The sequence below is a fragment of the Neopelma chrysocephalum genome, unplaced genomic scaffold (assembly GCF_003984885.1).
Source record: "Neopelma chrysocephalum unplaced genomic scaffold, ASM398488v2 Primary Assembly neopelma1_60, whole genome shotgun sequence".
Taxonomy (NCBI): domain Eukaryota; kingdom Metazoa; phylum Chordata; class Aves; order Passeriformes; family Pipridae; genus Neopelma; species Neopelma chrysocephalum.
In genome coordinates, this window is record NW_020897715.1 from 15145668 (window position 1) to 15159102 (window position 13435).

Below are 13435 nucleotides of genomic sequence, written 5' to 3' on the forward strand. Positions count from 1 at the left end.
AAAGAATGGGCCTGGGACTTCAGCACCTGGGTGTCCAGCCTGTCCTTGTCTCTCCCTCACACATGATTGATAATAAAGCCACAAGGAAGAGGCTGCATTATTTAATAAAAACACCTATAATTAGTTCAAACATCTTGGCCTCTTGTAGGGAATAAATGGAAGCTCAGTGCTGTCCAAGTACAGTAATGATGCCTAATGAAGAGGTAATTTTGCTGTTTTGCAACTTTCTGATGTATTTGAGCTGATTCTTCGGTTTCATTATTCCTTTAAGAATAGCCTCTAACCCCTCTGCTGCTCTGACATGGACAAAAAGTCAAGGAATTGTTATCCCGTTGCATGCTTCTGCCATGGATGCGGGGAACAAAGCAGGCAGCAAGAACAGGTGTTGCATAGCAACTTTGAACGTGGCTTCTGGGGAGGCAACGAAAGGAGTCTCTAAAAGTCTCTCTCAAAGAGAGACCTACCCATAGCTCCTCTGCCAGTTCTATTAATATGACAGTTATCTTTTCTCAGGTGAGTTCCTGCTGCCAGAGCCAAGTCTGAGCTGAGGTGATCCTGAAGCCTCTGCTGCAGAAGGCCAGATAAACATGAAAAACTGCACACACTGCTGCTGTTCCCCTCTCTCCTACTCTGCCCAAGCCACTGACGATAAATGTACTGCTGACAGCTCCCGCACAGCACTGAAACAAAGCTCATGCAAGGGCCTGGTTTCTAGGGAAGAAGGACAGAAAAATGCAGCACAGTGCTGACAGGGTGGACATGGCTCCTTGAGAAGAACTCATACATTTCCCAAGGCAGGGGAAAGGTGGCTTTTCACTGGCCCTGGGACTGTTTGTGAAAAGGCAAACCAGAGATTTGTTGTTCATAACCACACCATGGCTTCTCACAATTGTAACTTGGCTGTGCAAGCTTAAGAAGGGCCTCCCAAAGGAAGAACAAACAACCCTGCCTTACTATGAACACCACCTTCCTTCATCACCATTATTTCCTTCTACAGTCTCTACAGCAAGAAGTTAAAGTGCTTTCTTGGCATTGGATGAAGTCTCCTATCTCCCCTCTGGGGCAAGACAGGACCCTAGATCCTACTTTACAGATACCATAAACACAGATACAGTGAGGATACACCCACATATACAGGAAAGCTGACCTGTTCACACCTACATATATAGTTGCAGACAGTGACCTATTTGGTCTGCATGTGCCCCAAGCCAGCTGGATGCAGAGTAGCTCTGGTCTGGAAGATTTGGTGCTGAATTTTCATGACACCAAACCCAAACTACAAAGCCCAGCAGCATTGCTCCCAACCCAGTTACACACTTACTGACCTCTGGAAAAGAACCAGCTTGGGTTTGACTAACATGGTGAGGGTTATACAGAAACCACCCATGGAGAAGCTGAGGAAAAGCTGGAGAGAGAAGAACCTGGGTAGCTGGTGCTCTCAAACAGACAGAGAGTAAGAATTCATTTTGTACAAAATCAAACACAGTGACTGTCTGGAGAGCGTACGGACCCTCGCATGTCATGGCAGTGCACACCCAGTTCCCACAGGCACAGACGCAGCGGTTGCACTCCACCTGGGTCTCTGCTCCGTCCTCATAGGTTTCATCTTCCAGGGCACACTCTAAAGAGGCACAAGACAAGGGCAGTGTTTGTAAGACAGCAAGGAGGCTAAGCACAATATACTTTGGAGATGCCTTAAGAGAGAGAAGAGGTACGAGGTTTTGGGGAAGCCTTCCTTCCTTTAACCACCAAGAGTTTCATAATGACTGAAATATTAATTCCGAATATGCTGTGTGAAATCAGCCAAAAAATAATTTGGGAAAGTCAAAAACTTCATTTTGCTTACTCAAAAGAACACATTTCAATTTCTCAATTCCAAATGAAACGTCAATATTGAATTTGTTTGAATTTCCTAATCTATTATACAAAGAAAAGAAATGAAAGTTTGGGTTATTCTGAAACAATTCCTGTTCCAGGCTGAGGTTGGCACTTCTGATTTCTATTATTTTCTGTTGTCTTGAAAAAGGAAGGGGAAAAAACATCAAGATTTCTCATTTCAGCTCACATTTCTTCTTACAGTTCTATTATATGTTTAAGTCAAGGCCCCCAAAGCACTCAAGGGCCTGTATGGTGTTAAGTGATAATGTGCTGATGATGTTTCCTGGGGGAGGTGCAGCATCCCTAGTTTCTCACTGAAACAGGCAGGAGAGGGTTCAACTTAATATTCCATAGAAAGCATGGCCTCTGTCTGCTCCTCAATGCCACTGCAGTGGGATGTAAATCTGGCACCTCTGGACCAGCACCCCCTGAGGAGACAATGAGATGACTGCCTAGACATGCCTGGTCAGCAGAACACTAAGCTGCTTTCACATAACTGTAGCACTAAGTGGGATTTGGAAGGATAGTGAACTTTGAGATGCTCAGAGAGGCTCTCTCTGTGAAAGGCAGAGCATAGCAGGACTTTGGTCTGATCTGACTTTCCTAAGTTATCCAGGCGTGAACTCCTCACATGATTCATCTCTGCACTGTTAAATACATGCCTTAACCTTAAAAGCATACCATGCCCATTCGACCTATGTCCTCGCTTCTAAAATCCAAACCTTTCTCATCATGAGAGCTGCGAGGGCTCTGGGACGGAAAAAGCAGTACTTGGACAATGCAGGGACAAGGGGTGCTGTTGGATGAGGCAGGCATATATGAAAATTATCTCTGGGAGTGGAGTTACAGCATCCCATGTCTGACTCAAAGCTGGTCTCTTTTCTTCCTTCGCTTCCTAGAACCCCTTTTGTTCCCCAGTATAACTGAGGTGTTCCTACTTTTCTCTGGTGGATTGAACGATGGGCTGAGGCACTTGAGAAATTCATTGAAGCTGAGCTTCCAGTCAGCATTTTCATCTGACAGCTCGATGAGGGCATCTACGCAGAGTCCCCTGAAAAGAAACACAGAGGCATGTTCTACACAGAGCTCTACTAGGCTGGTCCTTGCTCTACTGTCTTCAGAGTACGGATGAGTAAACCCAGTAATAACTAGGAAGGCTTCGAGATGTCTGGCAGAAGTGGCTTCTCTAAGGAAACCTCATTGGGTACATAGAAAAGAAAAACAGTCACAAAATACTCTCTGTCTGGCAACGGGCTGGACAGTGGGGGGATATTCAGAACAGCAGGAACAGGATATCTACATCTGTTAACATCTACATGCTGTCACACGACTAGAGATGCAAGCACAGCATAACCACAAGCAGCCTTTTCTCCTCATTGTCTCACACACAGTGGCGCACGCAAAGAAAAAGGGAAACCTCTCAAGCTACAGGCTGTGTATAAATGGTGTTTTCCCACCATCTCTTCCTTCTACTAGATCTAACTATTAGGCAAAAGGTGAGTGAAGTCCACTGGAAAGCTAATTTATTAGGAAATAAAAAAAAAGAAGATAAATTTTCTGTCACCCAACTCACCTTTTGGCTGCACACGTACTTGTTTTAACACAGAAGAGGGTTGGAATACATGCCTAATGTGAAAAGTAGGGGTGGGACTGCACTTCTTGCAGTGTTCACACCTAAATAAGTGAGAAGCCACTTCATAGACAGTTACCTTTGTTAGTGCAAGCCTTAACTAATATTTATCATGAGTGGATTTTCATGCCCTATTCTACCACATCTGCCTCCTGTCCCTTCTTCTGGCATCCTATCCACCACCCACCTGAGCAACTTGTTGGTCTCCTGGTCCATGTAGGTGGTGATGTTGACAGCAGTCTCATTCTGCTCCACAAACTTCAGGAATTCAGTGGAGTCCAAACGAGAATCACCATCATCAAAGCTCTATCAGGGAAGATGGGAAGATATGAGAGTCTGATTTATCAGTTCAAGATACCCCTCTGTTTTCCCCTCTTCCAAAAGTACTTAGCATATTGAAGCTTTAGTGAGACAGGTTGCATCATCCCTGTTTAGCACAAAGAGACTCATAGAAAAGCAGCAACATAGCCATACTAGCATCAGAATGGGGGAGATATGATCCTAGCCTTCTTCTCACAGATAAGCTACACTGCCTCTCATTCACCTCCTGCTGCTTGATTTATGGCTCTAACCCTATTTCTTCTCTTTGTTCCAGTCAGCTCTTAGCCATCTTACATACCTCCTGCCTTAAAAGCAGACCAGTTGCATTCAAGGAGGTGTCAGCTTTCCAATATGTGTGAATCCAAGGCTGTGCCTGGACTCTGACAGTGACAAAAGGGAAAAATCACAGGAAGCAATTTTCTGCTGATACCAGAGAAGAAACAATTTAATGCAATAGCACGACGCCTCATCACCAACTTCTTAAGGTCCTGACAGGACTCCTGGCACTGAAGAGCAGCAATTTTAGCCCCAAAATCCTGGCTGTAGTCCCAAAGAAGTAATTGCATTTTGCCTTCCTGTTTGGAGATGTGACACCACAGTGTTGGGCACTCAGCAGGAACTGCTGTGCCCCATCAGAGACAGCTGCATTGCTGCAAGGGGAAAATTAATCCTGCACAGACTGCTGCCACCTAATTTTTGCTGTGTGACTTGGGGCAGGTCACCATGGCTCCTTGCACAGTGCTTCCAGGAATGTTGAAAGAGACACTGCCTGTTGTTATCTTTATGTAGTTTAGGAGAAACATGTAGGGCTAGGGAAATTACTCTGTATCCTGCATAACTCCTCAACTTCTACTAGACTTTGAAGCCTCTTGTCCTGCTATTTCTTGTGAAAGCAGATGCAGTTCTCTTAATGACCCAGACAGTTAAGTGAGTTTTCTTGCCTTTCATTAAGGTGTTAACCCTCCAAAATAGAGCAGCTTCCCACTACTGGTGTTGCTCCTCTTGAAATAATGTCCTTCAAGTCATGGTCTGCCTGATGAACAATGCACATCCCAGTGATCCTCACAAGTCAGGCTTTCAGGAGAGATATAGCTTAATGCCACATCTACAAACCTACCCATCAAGGAGAAAAGGGAAAAGCTTCATGTCACCCGTGCCTCCAGTGTTTAATGCATGCAGGGGAGGAATCAGGCCATCTGCAGAGCCCTGCAGCTTGGCACAACAAAATTCCTCCAGTGACAGTGGACACTCATTGATGACACAAATTTGTGTGTGTTTGAAGCCATCTAGTTTGCTTTACCTGGATTTGTCCCAAGTTGTTCCAAACCCTGAATTCTGACTTAAAAATATTTCAAAGCTTTAAGGGCTGTTGATAAGATGGATTACCACCCCAAAGAGAATCATAGAATCATTAAGGTTGGAAAAGACCTCCAAGATCATCAAGCCAAAGCTTTGATCGAATACCACCTGGTCATCTAAACCATAGCACTAAGTGGCACGTCCAGTAGTTTCTTGGACACTTCCAGGGATGGTGACTCCATCACTTCCCTGGGCAGCCCGTTCTAATGCCTGACAACCCTTCCAGTGAAGGAATTTTTCCTCATGTCCAACATGAATCTCCTCAGGCACAACTTGAGGCCATTTCCCTTTGTCGTGTCACTAGCTGACTGGGGGAAGAGACCAACCCCCACCTGGCTACAACCTCCTTTCAGATAGTTGTAGAGAGAGATGAAGTTCCCCCCTGCACCTCCTTTTCTCCAGGCTAAACAACCCCAGCTTTGTCAGCTGCTCCTCATAGGACTTACTCTCCAGACCCTTCACCAGATTTGTTGCCCTCCTCTGGATTTGCTCCAGCCCCTCAATGTCCTTCTTGTGGTGAGGGGCCCACAACTGGACACAGGACTTGAGGTGTGGCCTCACCAGTGCTGAGTACATGGGGACAATCCCTGCACTAGTCCTGCTGGCCACACTACTGCTGATACAGGCCAGGATGCCATTGGCCTTCTTGGCCACCTGGGCACACTGCGGGCTCACGTTCAGCCACTGCTGGCCAGCAACCCTAGGTCCTTTTCCACCAGACAGCTTTCCAGCCACTCTGCCCCCAGCCTGTAGCACTGCACGGGGTTGTTGTGACCCAAGTGCAGGACCTGGCACTTCACCTTACTGAACCTCATACTGTTGGCCTCGGCCACAGAAATTTCCCCCTTGGTCCAAGTAAAGGTATTGCTTTGTCATGGAAACTTTCATCCAGTAGCTGGGATCAGTGCTCCAGAAAAAGTGGGACTGTAAAGAGAACATGAGGCTGCCCGCCTCTGAGCTGTGGCCATGGGATTTCACCAGCACACTGACAGGCATGGGGACAGTGGGTGTGACTGACTTGTGTGGAGACAGTGGAGCAAGCCTGTGGCTTGCTCATGCATTTCAGCAAAACCCATGACCCGGGGAGACTCTACAGAAGTGGCTGAGGGGGAACCAAGCAGCTGCGTTTGGCAGGGCACCGCAGCTTTTGGGTGCTGGCCGCTGCCGGCAGGAGTGCCTGAGGCAGTGGGCCACAGGCGGGTTTGCACAGACAGGGCAGCATTAATGTCTGCAAATGTGAAGATGCTCTCTGGAGGGAGGGGACCAGCTCTTCTGTCTCACCAGGGGGTGCCATTGCCATGGCAAATTTGCTTGCAGCGCTAAGTCCTGTCAGGCACCATTAATCTCTCGCTGTCAACAGCTTATGATTTAAACACTCTTCCCTTTTCCCCACCTGCTTCTCCAGCTCCATCCTGAATGCTTTGAAGTCTTTATCAGGAGCCAGCTGTGAGGGGGAGGGACACAGCAGTGCATGTGGCAGGAGCAGGGGATCTGCTGGTTACAGAAGGGTGTGGGCATGGGCTGAGGGACAGACTGACAGGAGGAAAGAAGAACAGGATTATTGCAGTGCCCAAGACTCGAGGTGTCTCCCCTCACTCTGCAGAGCACTAGGGAACTGCCAGCTCAGCCACAACTGGGATATACCCCTTGAAGCCCCACAACATCCCCTATACCCATCTCAACATGGCCTTGGGACTGTCTGGAACAAAGGAACAGCAGCCACTGCCCCAGTTTCCTACATTTCCATCACTTTCACCCATCACTTTTTTCCTCTGTCTATCTTTTGTCCCCAGAGGTTAAGTTCTCTCCTCTGCCACAGGCACACCTGGTCTGCCCTTCTCCTTTTCCCCAGGGCAGGCCAGACACCAGGATCCAGGGATGCTCCAGGTCTGGTTGTCACGAGCCATGTCAGTGGCTCTGTCAGCAGCTGCTGCAGACAGCCTGTAACACATCAGGCTGTAGGACATATCAGACCACCCTGACTCCCAGTTTGACAGGCACATCACACACTGGAGCCTCTTGGTTAGGGGCACAGCAGCTGTTTTGCATCAACAAGGCAAGAAATGTTCTCTGGGCTCTGAGGCAGCTGCTGCTCTACTTGCCTTGAAATACTTGTCCAGGACTTCGCTGTAGTTACTGCCCTTGGAGAACCATCCATCTGGGATAATCTCAGCTTCCAGCCACTGGATGACGCGGCGACGAAGCTCGTCCCTGTCCGACTGGTAGCAGACAACTGTAATGGAAGACAGTGCGGCAGAAACAAAAACAAGGGTGAGAGAAACAAAGTCGGCAGGGAGATCACAGAGAGAAGACTGGAAACAAAAGCCAGCCAGCTCGCCCTGACGGCAGACTGCAGCCCCTCTGTCCTTGGAGATACACCACTGCCAGATGCAAGCAGAGGGGTCATGTGCTGACTGGTGGACAGGCTGCGGGTGACACCATGTGGCAAGGCTGGAAAACAACACTCCTGCCAAAGCTCTTTTTTTCTTCCTCTCCCTGCGGCTTGTGGAAGAACCCGGCGCTGACTCATCTTGGTGTGAAGAGTCCCAGACTGAGGGAGGAAGGTGACTGACAGTGTCCCCAGTCTTCCCGAACTATGCAGAACTGGCATTCAGCTGTCAATCCTCAAATACCAAAACCTCTATCCTCTGCAAGGGTGAAGACTACCTTGAGCAAGCCTTTCTATCATGCTGTTGCCAAGACTTGAATTTTAGGGCCTGTTATCTCAGGAGATTTTGTTTCTTCAAAGTCCTAATTTGTCCACTCTGACTGGAAATGAGAGGGAGTCAAGTTAGACTTGTTCTCTCAGTGTTTGCCAGTGTCACAGGTTTCTCTGTGTGGCTATCACTTTGTGTGCTAGTACCAAACCATGCATTTAGAAGCAAAATGGAAAGCCTGGCTGTGAGTTGTCATCCCTGCCCAGAGGTCAGTGAAGCCAATACAGGAATCAGTGTGCATTCATGTCACTTACACACACTAGGATCTTCTGAATCCAGTGACTACAATCACAACCAGATGGACAGATAGGAAAAAAATAATTCTGCATGTTTAGTATTGAACTTTTTAAAAACTGCTTTAAACGGTGGCCATGCTCTGACATGATCTTTCCTCTTAAGTTTGCATGAGGGTTTGCTCTCATCTGTCCTAAGAAGTTTATGATTATACAGCTCCAGCATTTAGAGACCACGAATGGGAAAAGGATCCCCTGATAAAGGTACAAGTTATGGCCCTAAAATCTGTAGTCCTAAGTACACATGGTAATATATAAGGGGAGAAACCAAGCACAGGGAACCAGAGACTTGTCATTTAGGTGATAAATCATTTAGGTGACATAGAACCATTTGGGTTAGAAGAGACCTTTAAGATCATCTTGTTGGCTGACGGTAAGAGGCAGTTCAGCTGTACCTCCTGACTCCCCTGACAATGCCCCATTGATTGGCTAGTGCTGCCTCTGCACCCATCAGTTCACCACTCCTAAAGCAAAGTCTCCTTTTAAAAGAGTGCTCTTGGAGTTGGGGCCAATAGCTCCACAGTTACTGTGTCTTAGATCCCCGATGAACTAGGTAAAAAGAATGCTCCCTCCCTCAGCCAGGGTGATAACCACAGTTTGTGTCCCCAGGGACAAACTGGGTTTCATTGGACCTTGTCCATGCTGAGTCCCTGAGACATCCCAGCACAGTGAAAAGCCCAGAAGATGTATGAGCTCTGAAAGGTTACCCAGGAGTAAAGAGTGGGGAAATCATATTTCAGATGATTTATCTACTCAGACTCTGCTACAGCCAGTGCAGAGGAGTGACTTTTACACAGAGCTGTGCAACCCCTCCCCAGCACACCTTCCTGCCCATCTCCCAGTGCATACAAATGGATACAGAGGCCTCAGCCAGAAAGGAGACAGCTTCTTACCTGGGCTTGCAGCTGGATTCTCAGACTTCTTCTCTGTTAATGGAAAGACAGAAGAGGACATTTCTCATGCAGTGTGAAGCAATATGAACCTCTTCCCACCCTGGGTGCCACTTGGGAAAAGCAGAGGAACTTAGGAATCTTTGGAATTATGAGGGCTATATATATTGTTAAGGGACTGGAATCCCCTAGACCTTGAGGGGAGCCTGAGGACAGTTTAGGCTGAAGAAGAAAAGGCTCAGGGGAAATCTCATCAATGTTTATAAATCTGATGGAAGAAAATGAGGAAGAGTGCACCAGACTTTCACCCATGGTATCCAGTGACAGGGCAAGAGAGTGAGGGCACATATTTAAACATATGAAAATCTGTCTGAATACAAGAAAACTCTGCAGCTCATGTGGGTGTGAGTTAAACAGCCCCACTGATGAGGCAAAATCCTGCTCCTAAAGTTCTAGAGATCCCTCATGAGCATGGATGATAGTATGGGCTTTGGGGGTTTATCCTGAGAGTATGACCTTTTGTCAGCAGTTAAAGTGAGACTCTTACCTGTCTGAATCCACAAGCTCAGAGAGAGGCAGGCAGGAGCAAGAAGTTGCCCTGTTCTCCTGAGTGCTGCCCACCCCACCCAGGGAGACAATAGCTCCAGGATCCCACCACAGCCATGGTATCAGGGTTTTGAGTGCACTTATGAGGGCCCTAATGGCCCTGCCAGCCTCAACCCGGACCTCCATCCACACTCTCTACCCATGAGCCCAGGGACTCCATTTCGTCTGACGTCTCAGCCCCTAGGCCTTGCCTGGGATTATTATTTTGTTATTATTATTATGCCTGCGTCCAGGTTTGTTGCAAGCACTCTTGTACCTGTCATAGAGCCTCTTGATCTAGGCCCTGATCTGGTGTCTTCCCACCTTGATCTCAGCCCTGCTATAAACTGCATCACTACAGACTTGTCTGGCAATTACTGGCCTGTGCCTGATTCTGGTTACCATCCCCAGACCTAATTTCATGACTTGATTTCGGGCCTACTTCATCACTACTAACTTGCCTGGTGATCTGGACTCTTGGTTGAACCTGGCTATTGTTCACAGGCTTGCCCTGCTACCCCAGTCAGCAACTGTGGGACAAGGTCTCGGCTGGTGAGGCCTCTGCCCTTCCTTGTTATCATGCTTCCCTTCCAACTCTTCCTCCCTTCAAGTGTAGCCAGTCCTCATCGCCAGGGTTACCTTTGCAGTGGCCATCATAATCCACCTGGATCTTGGAGCCAGTGAGACAGGCATCACGGTGCAGCTCACAGTGGTTCAGGTATGTCTTGCCATTGCTGCCGCACACAGGCCTCTTGTGAGGTTTGCATTGCTGTGAGAGAGCCAGAGGAGACAAGCATTTTACCTGCCTCCTTGGGACAGCTACAGGGAGGCAGGTCCCACCATCAGCCCAACTCAACAGAAGCCCTCGGCACAGCCCCTTTAGGCCTGTGTTTGGAACAGGCTGAATGCACCCATAATCACCCCAGAAAAACCTGCACAGGCAAGTCTGTGGGTATGAGTTCAAAGGTTTCACTTTATCACAGTTTCAATCAGCACCAGCACAACAGGAGTCTTTCTTAAAGCAGACCCCTGCAGAGAAATCAGTGCTCAGCATAAATACTGAGCATAATCCCACAACTGCTGCTCCGTGTGCCATGCACATGCCTGCCCAGATGTGTTTCTGTGAGTCTGGTCTGTGAACCTCTCCTTGCTTGGATCTACTGCATCTTTTTATAGACTCTGCTCCATCTTTCTGCAACCGAGTGCAGAATAAACCATCAGCCACGAACAAACAGCACAGCTACAGCAGAGAGTGAGTTCATCAGTGCCACCATTCAGGCTGTGGGCTTCTTTCTTCTGTTCCTTTTGGTCTGGTCAAGCTTACCCAGAGTAACACTCTCTTCCTGCCAATAGAACGTTTCACTCTCCAGTGCTCTGGCTGGCCATGTCAGACCTGCAGGCTCTGAGGGGAGTGGGAACAAAATGTCACATGCCCATTTCCAGAAGCGAGGCAGAAATGGTTTGAAGGCATGGGACAGAGTGGTGTAGGGAGACACTGTGTCTCTGCATCTGTGAAAGACTCTTCTAATCATCTCTGGCTCCCTTCGGGATGAAGCTATTCATCCTCACAGCACTCTACCACAATTATTTGCATTTTACAAAAGCTGATTTTTAGTAGGGTGCTTTTAACCTCCTCAAACAAGATGCCTGTGAGGGTAGGCTGTCTTGGAGCTCGCAGACCACTCCCTAGAGTGCCCTTTTAAGCCAGCTATATATCTATACCCTATTGGGCTTTCCCAACAAAAGACCTCCAGCCAAGTTTCCTGTGTGTGTAAAGACCCTAGGCAGTCCTTCAAGCAGCACAGCTGCGAGCCCCAGACAATATCACAGGGCTCTTACACGACACCGGAAACAATTCTGTTGTTTTGAAGAGCCACTGTGAATTTGCATCTGCTCCAGAACAGCCACAGCCTTATTCCATCATGGGATCCTTCCAGCAACAGAAACCCAGCTAGGGGGTGATGGTGACACCTGTCCCAGATGCAGAACCTGCCCCCATACCTCAATGCAGAGGCAGGTTGGCTCTCCCTTCTCAGTCACTGCACACTCCCGACCAGCTCCACAGAAAACATTGGCACAGATCTTGGATTTGCTCCTTGGCTCTTCCTGCAAGATACAAAGTAAGAGACACAAAATACATTGTTACCTGGAAGAGCAGCAACAAAGTTTTAAAAAAATTTAACAGATTATCAGGACCAAGGAGCACCAAGGTGGTAAGAAGTGGGAGATAGAACAAGAGAGACATGACTGCAATAGGGGAACAGCTCAGAATTAAGCAGGAGTAGACACAAGAATGAGGGCTACAGTCCCAGGAACAGAGGGCTTCCTTGAGGTCATTCCTGGAAAATCACCTGGGAGAACTGGAGCAAACATGAGCAAGAGGAAATCTAAAGAGAACATCAAGAATAATTTGCTCATGTCAAGGACTGCTGTCTTTAAATTTTTTTTTTGCAGAGGGTAGGGAGCAGAAATGTCTTTGCTTGAAACATTCAAGAAGTAGGTGAACATATCCCTAGAGAAAGGTGCGATACCAAACAAGTGGAAGAAATTGCCATCAGGCACTAGAGATAATGCCCCTGTCATAAAAAAACTTAACAAAACCACAGGACCCATTATCTTGCTTCCACTGGTCAAGATTAAACACTTCAAAGGACGAAACACTGTCATAGATAAGATAATTATACAGTAACCTACCCATAGCAAAAATTTCTTCCTGGTCCCTGACAGCCTGCAGTTGACTTATGCCCTGCGGCACAATTTATACGCTTCACAGTTTTCTCCTAGCCAAAGTCATCACGACTATTCTTGTTTTTCCCTTTAACTGTCAAATCCTTTTTTTTTTTTTTTTGAGTCCCACTTCATTCCTAAACTAGTGACATGGAAGATTTCCACAGGTTAATCGTGTTTTCAATAAAACCACCATTTACTTTTATCAGTTTACTGTCTTTTTTTGTATAGACTTTTAAAAGAGAAGATGGTTCCACGGGTTCAGACTTTGGAGACCCTGTTTTAATTCCCTGCTTTGTCATTAATTTCCTTTGCAACTATCATTTCATCTAACATTTTCCACTGGTACACTGAGTATCTGGCTCAGGCTAGCCAACTGGCTTCTGTCATAGTTTTGTATCACAGAAAGAAGACTGAGGAATATAAGATAATCAGTGGGGCAGGTCAATCACATCTGCTGTGTTTCTCCCCTATAATACACAAAGGTTTTTTCATCTTCTCATCTGAATATTATTCTTAACCTCTGCTCATTTGTGGTTCCTTCGTACCTCCATCATCTACTTTTGAAAGGAGGTAATGAAAAAAGGAGCAGAATGTGTTTGAGGAAGAGGCATTATTGATAGATAAAATGATAAATTCTGAGCACATTTTTTCTCCTGTTTCTTCTGTATCCCAATTTTCTTTTTCTTTGTTGTTATTTTACTTTTAAACCACAATTTCACTGTGAGTTGCTGTCTTTACTGAACAGCTCACAGCGACAGCTTGATCATTTTTTGAATGACCTTGCCCTGGTCTTGAGAATAGTTTGTCTGCCAGTCTACTGCACAGTTCATCAAGCCCAAGAAGGTCTTTCTGAAGCACTGCAGGATTCCCTCCAGGTTCACATAGTGACAAACACCTTTCCTACTCTCTGCAAGCATCCCTACTTTGCTGCTCATCCTCTAAAATACAGTATTTGGACACACCAGTCTTAGCTGAGAAATGTACACCGTGTCCCAGGCCTGTTCTCCCCATGAACAGCCTCTGTTATCCTCC

General features: G+C 46.9%; 1 protein-coding gene across 1 annotated transcript in view; it reads right to left on the reverse strand.

Annotated features, from left to right (window-relative positions):
• Positions 1-13435, reverse strand: part of FSTL1 (follistatin like 1) — a 53213-nt gene that overhangs the window by 3754 nt on the left and 36024 nt on the right. The window contains exons 3-9 of the mRNA XM_027681245.1: positions 11675-11779; positions 10313-10442; positions 9092-9124; positions 7291-7421; positions 3696-3814; positions 2817-2929; positions 1511-1621 (exon numbers count right to left, since the gene is read on the reverse strand). Coding sequence (XP_027537046.1) covers positions 1511-1621; positions 2817-2929; positions 3696-3814; positions 7291-7421; positions 9092-9124; positions 10313-10442; positions 11675-11779 — 742 coding nt within the window. The remainder of the gene's footprint in view (positions 1-1510; positions 1622-2816; positions 2930-3695; positions 3815-7290; positions 7422-9091; positions 9125-10312; positions 10443-11674; positions 11780-13435) is intronic.